The sequence below is a fragment of the Portunus trituberculatus genome, chromosome 47 (genome assembly GCF_017591435.1).
Source record: "Portunus trituberculatus isolate SZX2019 chromosome 47, ASM1759143v1, whole genome shotgun sequence".
Taxonomy (NCBI): domain Eukaryota; kingdom Metazoa; phylum Arthropoda; class Malacostraca; order Decapoda; family Portunidae; genus Portunus; species Portunus trituberculatus.
This window is the reverse complement of record NC_059301.1, coordinates 27,713,250-27,723,249: the sequence shown is the minus strand read 5'-3', so window position 1 is coordinate 27,723,249 and position 10,000 is coordinate 27,713,250. Positions and strand designations below refer to the sequence as shown.

The 10,000-nt window shown below is 37.9% G+C and overlaps 1 protein-coding gene across 1 annotated transcript in view; it reads left to right on the top strand.

The window, feature by feature from the left end:
- Positions 1-10,000, top strand: part of LOC123520837 (nephrin-like) — a 412,849-nt gene that overhangs the window by 373,211 nt on the left and 29,638 nt on the right. Inside the window, exons 14-16 of the mRNA XM_045283473.1 lie at positions 3,506-3,608; positions 4,664-4,824; positions 5,372-5,492. Of these exons, the coding sequence (XP_045139408.1) occupies positions 3,506-3,608; positions 4,664-4,824; positions 5,372-5,492 (385 nt within the window). The remainder of the gene's footprint in view (positions 1-3,505; positions 3,609-4,663; positions 4,825-5,371; positions 5,493-10,000) is intronic.

Genomic DNA, 10,000 nt, shown 5'->3' with positions numbered 1-10,000 from the left:
AAAATTCATTTGTTAATTGTCAGTAATTAATTTTGGAAAGGTCGAAGGTATTTGCGCACCAAATTTTGTACAGCGGTCCTATTAAAAGTATCTGCCATTTCTCACTAATCCTCCTTTCCTTCAGACCTACTTCACAGTAATACAAATATCATATTTTATTATCCAGACGTGTAGTCACAGTACGAAAACAAGTCAAACCACACATACTAATACGTTTTTATTTTTCTTTGTGGTTTTCCAAATATTAACTTCCCTGATCTCCTCTTCCTATTGCCGCCAACAACACGGGAACACTTGCTTCATCTGAATAGTCATAAGGAAATCTGCTAATCTGAAATCAAACTATTGACATTAAATTATTTGTTACTGCATCACTCCTTTTACTGTCTGTGGTGATTTTTTAGAATTATACCCTAGAAGTTGGCACATGTGATTAAATTTACAAAAATCCGCAGTAGTTAGAAAACACAGAACCAGTTGTCAAGTTTAGTACGGGTGGAAGAAAGTCAGGGAAGTTAAGACTGAGGACAAAAGCAAAACAATGAAATAGGTATACGGAATGTTACGCTACTAAGGACTACAACACAGTAATCTTTCTCTCTCCTTCCTCACCTCTCGTACACCACTTATTTCATTTCACAAATCACATCCCTCATGCACTCAGTGGGTCAATAGGAAGCCATCATTCACGATTTCAAGGCTTTCTTTCTTCTTCCTCCTCTTACCTCTATTCAGTCCAACTCCCTAATGAAAGAGTTAATCAGTACTCTCAATCTTTTATATTTTTTCTGGTAAATTCCGGAACTACCTCCCTGCTTCTATATTTCCTTCCAATTTCCTTAGACTTGACTTCATTTAAAAGGGAGTTTTCAAGACATTTGTCCCTATCTTGTGGCTAACTCTATCGGACATGCAGGGGCACTGGCACCTAAGCGGGCCTTTTTTAATATTTTGTTGCCCTTGGCCAGATTTCCCCTCTTACATATATATAAAAAAAAAAATTACAATTCGCCTCGCCGCTGCTCCGTCCTCTCCATAACCATAACTTCAGTCTTGTCCACTCCTATTCTCATACACCCCCGCACGCACACCTCCATAAATCCCTAACAACTCATATCTCACGGCAAGGAGGAGGCAGTACGTCACTCGTACGCATAAGAACTCAGTTGATTACGTTTCATTTCATTCCTCAGCATCCTCGGTCGCTTCCTCACCCACTTCTGTTTACTCATCTCTCATCACTGCAAACTTATGCAACTCAGAATACGTCTAAGTGATGTGTAGTTATGTGATAAATGCTCATTGTTACAGTTGTACATTTTGATAAAGCCTCAGATGAACGATAATTTTAATATTTCCATTACAATGAAAGTCCACCATTGTAGTAGAAGTAGGGAATCAGTGGCCACCTACCACTACCGCTATTATAAAGAACAGTCATCTTCTACCAAACGTATATTTTATTGATTACCACATAAAACACATTACATTAAAGTACAGTATACACTATGGTTTTCGAGGCATTTATCATATTATATTCTATTCTTGGTTCACTGAAGTACCTACACACACAAGCTGTAATTCATGAGCCAAGTTGAATGAACCCAGCTTTATAACGTCAGGAAAAAAAAAAAAAAAAAAAGAAGAAAGGAAAGAGGAAAGAAAGAAAAAGAAAAGAAAAGAAAATGCAGATACATGGAAAGAAAGACAGGGGGCCGCCGTGGTACAGTGGAACCATGCGTGCTTTGGGAACCGAGGGGTCTTCAAGCGCACGGGTTCGAATCCTGTCCACGGTCCGAGTGTAGGCTGGGCTTCCTCACTCGGGGCAACGGTTTCCTAGCGGGTGGGCTTTAAGATAGGAGGTACCCCAAAAAGTATCTCCTTTAGCCCATAAACTCCCGTGAATAGCCCACATGATATAAAAAATAAAAAGGAGAGAATAGAAGAAATAAGAGAGATGGAGGCAAATAAACAAACAAACAAACAAACTAGAAAGAAAGGAAAAGAAAAGAAAAAAGAAAGAAAAGAAAGGAAATATAGGTAGAAAGAAAAAGAGAAAGAAAGAATGAAAGAAAGAAAGAAAAAAGAAAGAATGGATGGATGGATGGAAGGTTGAATGAATGAATGAATGAATGAACGAATAAGTTAATTAAACAGGCTAAGCAAAATCCAAAGCAAGCACACACACACACACACACACACACACCACCACCACCACCACCACCACCACCACCCCTTTCTAAAAAAAATCCCTTATCAGTTAAGATACAGTTTTGGGAGAGACATTCTTACGCTCCATGAATAAATGAATAATAAATAATTAATGAAAATTCAAACATGAAATACTCTCTCTCTCTCTCTCTCTCTCTCTCTCTCTCTCTCTCTCTCTCTCTCTCTCTCTCTCTCTCTCTCTCTCGTCTCATGTTTCCGAGCATAGTTTTATCCCTCTTCGCTATGTGTGGCTTAGTTTTGCATAGACTAAGTTGCGTACTGGTTTAGTGTGTTGCGTGGCTAACATGTATTATCGTGTATTGTTTAAAGTGTTGTGAATGTGTGACTTACATGTATGTGTGTTGTGTGCTGTGTGCTGTGTGCTGGCTCAGTGAAGTATTGCGAAGTGGGTTATTGAAATGTGTTTTGTATTTATTTATCACACTGGTTAGGAAAAAAAATGTGTTGTGAACTGTTTTACAGAAAAAAAATACTGCTTATTGGCTTATTAAAGTTCGTTCCACCCTGTCCTAATAAAGTTTTTTTTCGAACTGGTTCACTAAAGAGTGTCGTGTGTTGTTTGTATCCTATATTGCGTATTGAATTACTGTTTTGCGCTGCGTCTGGTTTTATCTAGGAATCTGGATCTCACTACCTTACTGAAATGCGTTGCTATGTATTAGTTTACTGATGTGTTGCATGCTGGGTTTGAGTGCTTGGTGTGTGACCTGACTTTGTGTGATGCGTTACCTTCTGGCTAAAGAAGCGAATCAATCAGAGAGAGAGAGAGAGAGAGAGAGATGTAGTCCCGTTGATTTGATAGACATGATAAATATAAACCGTTCACGCTGAGCCGCAGCACAGACTGGCCAGCGTGAGGCCAAGCAGCGGACGCCGATCATTTTATTTATGACGGGATGAATTACTCCGTCAGTCAGCCAGTCAGTCAGTCCGTCAGTCAGTCAGTCCATCAGTCAGTCAGTCAGTCAGTCAGTCAGTCAGCCAACCAACCATCCCATGAGCTTGACTATTAACCAGTCACTCCATCAAATATGCTCTCTCTCTCTCTCTCTCTCTCTCTCTCTCTCTCTCTCTCTCTCTCTCTCTCTCTCTCTCTCTCTCTCCCACCCACCTATCCTCTACGTACACACACAGACATACACTGAAGCACACATTTTCCCAACCATTTAGGAGGCAAATTAAATAAATGCACATATGCAAAACTGCAAACGAGCGAACGAATGGAAAACGAGTGCGCGGAGCCAACTAATAAACAGCGCCTCCGTGTTTACAGACGCCCCGGTGTGGGTGGAGGCCCCGCGAGGGAGAGTGGACGCTGTAGAGGGGGACAACGTTACCATCATCGCCAAAGCTCAAGCCAATCCAGGCCCAATCAAGTAGGTACATAGCTCCGGCGATGCTCACCTTGGCAGTGTGGTGTGTTCGCCAACGGCTTGCATATATACCCTTTGACCCCACACTGATGATGATGATTGTTACCATTATTATTATTATTTTCATTATTATTATTATTTTTATTATTATTATTATTATTATCATTATTATTATTATTATCATCATAATTATCATCATTATTATAATTGTCACTATCATTATTAATATTGTCACTGCCATTTTTATTATTATTATTATTATTATTATTATTATTATTATTATTATTATTATTATTATTATTATCATTACTATTATCATTATTATTATCATTGTTGTTGTTGTTGTTGTTGTTATTATTATTGTTATTGTTATTTTCATCATCATTACTATCATTACTTTTTTCATTTTTATTATTATTATTACTATTATTATTATTATTATTATTATTATTATTATTATTATTATTATTATTATTATTTTTTATCATCACTATTGATAATGATGAATAATAATAATGATAATAGTAGTAGTAGTAGTAGTAGTAGTAGTAGTAGTAGTAGTAGTAGTAGTAGTAGTAGTAGTAGTAGTAGTAGTAGTAATAATAATAATAATAATAATAATAATAATAATAATAATAATAATAATAATAATAATAATAATAATAATAATAATAATAATAATAATAATAATAATAATAATAATAATAATAATAATAATAATAATAATAATAACAACAACAACAACAACAACAACAACAACAACAACAATAATAAATAATAGTAATAATAGTAATGATAATGCCAATAATAATAATAATAATAATAATAATAATAATAATAATAATAATAATAATAATAATAATAATAATAATAATAATAATAATAATAATAATAATAATAATAATAATAATAATAATAATAATAATAATAATAATAAAGATCAGTCCCTAAAACAAAACAAACTCAATCATCAGATCAAAACCTAAACTCTCCAACTTACACAATACAAAGAAAAATAACACGTCAGCGGGACTACACGTAACTTTCATCACCCGCAGGTACAAGTGGCGGCGAGGAACGGAGGAGATCGGGAACGGCACTGGCGGGGACGGGGCGCTAAGACTGGGGCCCCTACACCGCCTGCACTCCAACAACTACACGGTCACTGCCACCAGCCCCCACGGCACAGTCTCCTCCAACTTCTACCTCAACGTACAGTGTGAGTCACTAAAAACACACTCCCTTGTCTCTTCGTCTATGTGTTTAGCAAGTTTTAGTCTTCAGGAGTACATTAGATGAAGAATTCCTGTTGATATCCTTGGTTTAATTTTCAGTGCAGTTTGCTAAGTAGATACATCTTTTTTTTATCTTCGCTTGAGAGGTTTTAGTAGTATGGTGCATATGCTTAAGAATGGATATATTGTACATTTATGTTTAATACCCTTAGTCTCTCTTTCTTTCCCTTCCTTTTTGAGTCGCTGAATATATACTCCTCTTGACATTTGGTCTTCGAGTTTAGCCAGTTTTTGAGTAAAGTTGTCTATGGTGTATACTATTAGGTAATATCTTTAGTTTCTTTGTCTCTTTCTGCCTTTGAGTAAAAAGTAAAAGCATTTCCCTTTGTTTTCTCGTCCTTAGTCTCTCTCTCTCTCTCTCTCTCTCTCTCTCTCTCTCTCTCTCTCTCTCTCTCTCTCTCTCTCTCTCTCTCTCTCTCTCTCTCTCTCTCTCTCTCTCTGCCGATTGTCATCCCTCTCCTCCTCCAACAGACGGACCAGAGCACATCGAGGCAGAGAGACGCGTCAATGTAGCTCGGAACAAGTCTGCCACGGTCTCCTGCTCTGCCTCAGGGAACCCCATGCCGACCATTACCTGGACCAAGAAGACCAGGTGAGCGTGACACTCTTAGCGTGAGTTACTGTACGTGATTCTCCTTTTCATATACGTACGTAAGATTTATATATTCTTAGTGATGTAAGTTGAAGTAGAAAGACAGTTGGTATATAAGAACTTATGAGCTTTAGAGGTGTGTGTGTGTGTGTGTGTGTGTGTGTGTGTGTGTGTGTGTGTGTGTGTGTGTGTGTGTGTGTGTGTGTGTGTGTGTGTGTGTGTGTGTGTGTGTGTGAGTACTAAGCGTGTGTCGCTATTATAAACATCAACATATTCTAACATACACGTGCTGAAATCCTCTAAATATGTCTCGCGCGAGTCAGGCAAGAGTCATTTCAGAACATCGTCACTTCGTATCTGACTGTTTACCTTAAGGAGCAACCCAAGAGCCTTGAGTATGAATTTATTCCTGGCCAGAACTCGTGTATAACCTGCAGTCACTTCCCCTGTCTTGCATCTCTCTTTCAATCCCAAGTCTCTAGAAATTTAAAAAAAAAATAAATACTAAGCACAGTGAAAGTGAATGCAGAAATTTACTCGGTCTACAAGCCTCTGATGTGACAATCTGATTAATGACAAAAGATAAGAATAAACACTAAACAAACTGGAAATAAGTGCAGGCTATTCTCGACATCTGACCGAAATTGTACCACTGAGAAGCATTTCATGTATAACAGAGCAGCATTAGTGGTGACGGTCAGACAATGCGAGGCAAACATGGAGGAATCATTGAGTAAGTCGTGTACAGAGGGGAAGAAATCTTGCACAAGAATGGTAAAATGAAGAGAAGGGAAGGAGAATGTGAGCGACAGGAGTGTTGATGAAGCTGAGTGATGCCGCTCCGTGTTCCTGATGGCATAGAAATCATTTGGTCTTCCTGGTTTTGGAATTTTAGCATTCAATATTACTTTTATGGCATTATTATCTCATCACTCACTCATATAAATACATGAATATAAGAAAGCTGCAGGAGATCAGTAAGCTTGCATGGGGGAATTCTTGTATAGAAAGAAAAGAACTACATGTTGACTTCTCTTAGGCTCTCTTATTTTCTTATGTTCATATGTTCTAAAATCCCTACAGCCACCAATCCTTCTAACTCGCAAAATAATCTGAAATCCTTTCAGATCTTCTCATTAGCTCAATCAGGACGCCAATGGCAGCAGACATGAACTTAATTAATACTATTGCTTATATGTTATATCCACTGAAGGAGTGATGGTTAGCTTAAGAAAAGGAACTTATCTTTGGATGCTTATTGTCAATATCATTCTATACACATAGAAATCTGCCATGAATACTATCACTTGTTCCAAATTTCTCTATGCCAAAAGACCCAAAGTAACACAAAGAAAAATCAAACTTCAGCAACATGGAATCCCTAATACAACGTGAAGATAAGACAAGATAAGAACAATAAGCTATAAGACCGTCTTTACAAGTGACAATCTTTGTATCTACCTATCTTCATTTATCATCTCGTACATCTTTATCCGACCTGTTAAATCTCTCACATTACTCAGCACAACAAACCTGATCAATGAGTCTTTTCCATTTATCTAACAGGGTATTCAAGAACCAGTTCATCCTTATCTCCCTTGTAGGATAGTACATTCATCGTACAGCCTTTTTCAAGAACCAATTACTCTTCATCTCTCTAGTATGATAGCAAATACGAAGACACCTCCCCCACAGCCACTCCCTTCTAAAACAAAACACTAACTCACATCTTTTTTCTTTTCTTTTTTACACTCACCACCATCGCCATGCTGCAGCGTTTCACAATAGCTGAGCCTCTTATCATATAAACCCTCTTTGGAGAAAGCTTCAGTAAGTGTGGCGCATCCACCTCACAAAAGCCAGCGCGATCCCACCACCAGCTTGTTCCTGTGTGGCAGCCTCGACATTTAATGCAGTAACAGACATAGTAAAAGTAGTAGTAGTAGTAGTAGTAGTAGTAGTAGTAGTAGTAGTAGTAGTAGTAGTAGTAGTAGTAGTAGTAGTAGTAACAAAAGGATGAGGAGGAGGAGGAGACCAAAGACGAGGCAGACGAGGAGCACGAAGGGGAGGAGGAAAAGAGGAAAAGAAAGAGAAAGGTGAAGAAGGTAGAAAAGAAGAAAGATACGGGGAAAAAGTAAAAGATGTAATAGAAGAGGAGGAAGAAGAGAAAGAAGAGTAGGAGAGAAGGACGAAGAATAAGAGGAAGAGGAGGAGGAGGAGGAGGAGGAGGAGGAGGAGGAGGAGGAGGAGGAGGAGGAGGAGGAGGAGGAGGAGGAGGAGGAGGAGGAGAAGAAGAAGAAGAAGAAGAAGAAGAAGAAGAAGAAGAAGAAGAAGAAGAAGAAGAAGAAGAAGAAGAAGAAAAAGAAGAAGAAAAAGAGAAGAAGAAAGACGAGTGTGAGCAGTAGGACAAAGAGGAGGAGGAGGAAGGAAGAATAAGAGAAGAAGAAGGACGAGGACGAGAAGGAGGAGGAGGAGGAATACAAAGGAATACAAAGGAGGGACAAACAGCAGCAGAATTACTAGCCCTTACTAGGCTGTTTGTGGTCTACTGAATATAAACTAATGCTAGAGAAAAAGGATAGCAAAAGCGAAGACTTCTCCCCACACACTACTCCCACCAGCCAGTGGCTTGCAGGAAATAAAGAAAAAGCCATACAACATAAAAAAATTGTATGGAAATTTTGATGAGGAAGGAGAAGAGATAGGCGTCACTGTCACTGCAATTAAAAGTGTCGGGAAAGAGTCGACTACCACCGCCAGGCACTACCAGCCAACTCCCCCACACTAGAAATCTACCTCTATTTAAACGAAGGTTTAGGACATTGGATAGTATTGGAGCAGCGGATTACTGTCGAGATACTTGTCCAATCTATTCTTGAAGACTGCAACTGTTTCGCAATCGACGACATTAGAGGGAAGAGAATTCCAAACATTAACAATGCGATTAAAAAAGAAATGTTTTGCTTCACTTGATGAGAATCTTTGACCAATTATTTTGAAGTTGTTCTGCCTTCTTAAATTTGACCAGTCAACTGTAAAGTAATAATCCACATTAACGTTGCCTAATCCTTTGAATATTTCAAAAACTTCAATTAGATCTCCTCGCACTCTACGTTTTGAGAGACTAAAGAGATTAAGTTCCTTGAGTCTCTCTTCATAAGGTCTGTTTCTCAGCCTAGGAATAATTTTTGTCACTCTACGTTGGACTCATTCCAGCTTTTCGATGTCTTTTTTGTAATAAGGTAACCAAAATTGTACACAGTATTCGAGATGGGGTCTGACAAACGAATCATAGAGTTCTAATATTACTTTTTCTGATTTGATCTCAAAAACACGTCCAATAAAGCCCAAAAGTCGCTCGTTATTATAATTCCAAGATCTTTTTTTTTTTATTTACTGCATAAAGCTGTCGACCATTCATCAGATATTAAAGTTGATTGTTGTTACAACCGATGTGCAATACTTTATTTACATTTATCGATATTGAAATCCATTTGCCATTTACTGGCACAGCTAGTTAATCAATCTAAGTCAGACTGAAGTACCTCTCCGTCTTCAACAGTGTTTTACTCGCAATTTTCGTGTCATCGGCAAATTTAGATACCTTGCACGTGAGGTCATCATCAATGTCATTTACATATATCATGAACAGAATAGAACCATGCACAGATCCCCGCGGTGCGCCACTTTTTACATGAAGTCAACTAGACGCAAAGCCGTTCACAACAACTCTGTTTCCGCTCAGAAAGCCAGTCTTTTAACCAATTGTGAATATTGCCAGTGATACCATGTGACACGACCTTTCTGAGTAAACGTTTCTGTGGCACTTTATCGAACGCTTTCTGGAAATCAAAGTACGCTATGTCTACTGCTGTACTCTCATCATAAACGTCAAAAACATAATCAAGTAAGTTAGTTAAAAACGAACGTTTGTTGAAAATACCATGTTAAGAGTCATTTATCACATTATTATTTTCTAAAAAGTTGACAATGTCATCGCGAATGCTTGCCTCCATTAGTTTACATACAACTGATGTCAGATTAGTTGGTCGATAGTTGGCTGGTTGTGATTTATCGCCTTTTTTAAAGATTGGAGTTACATTCGCACGTTTCCAATCGGATGGAACTTTGCCATCTGTTAAAGATTTGCTTAACATAATTGAGAGTGGTTTACTGACTTGGTGTTTGGTTTCTTTCAGGATTCTCGGGGAAATCTTGTCTGGGCCAGGGGGTTTACAAACATTCATTTTGTCAATAGCGCGCATAACATCGCTTTCAGTAATGGGAAAACTCCCCATTGAATTTTAATTCTTATTTTCTAGTGGATGAGCTGACAGGCAGTCTTCTTTAATAAAAGCGGATTCGAAGAATCTATTTAATAATGAGGCCATTTCGCTTCATTGTTTGTATCACTACCATTATCCTTAATAATTGGACCAATACTACATACAAGTGACTTTCTGTTATTAAAGTATCTATAAAATTCTTTGAGATTTTATTTACAAGGT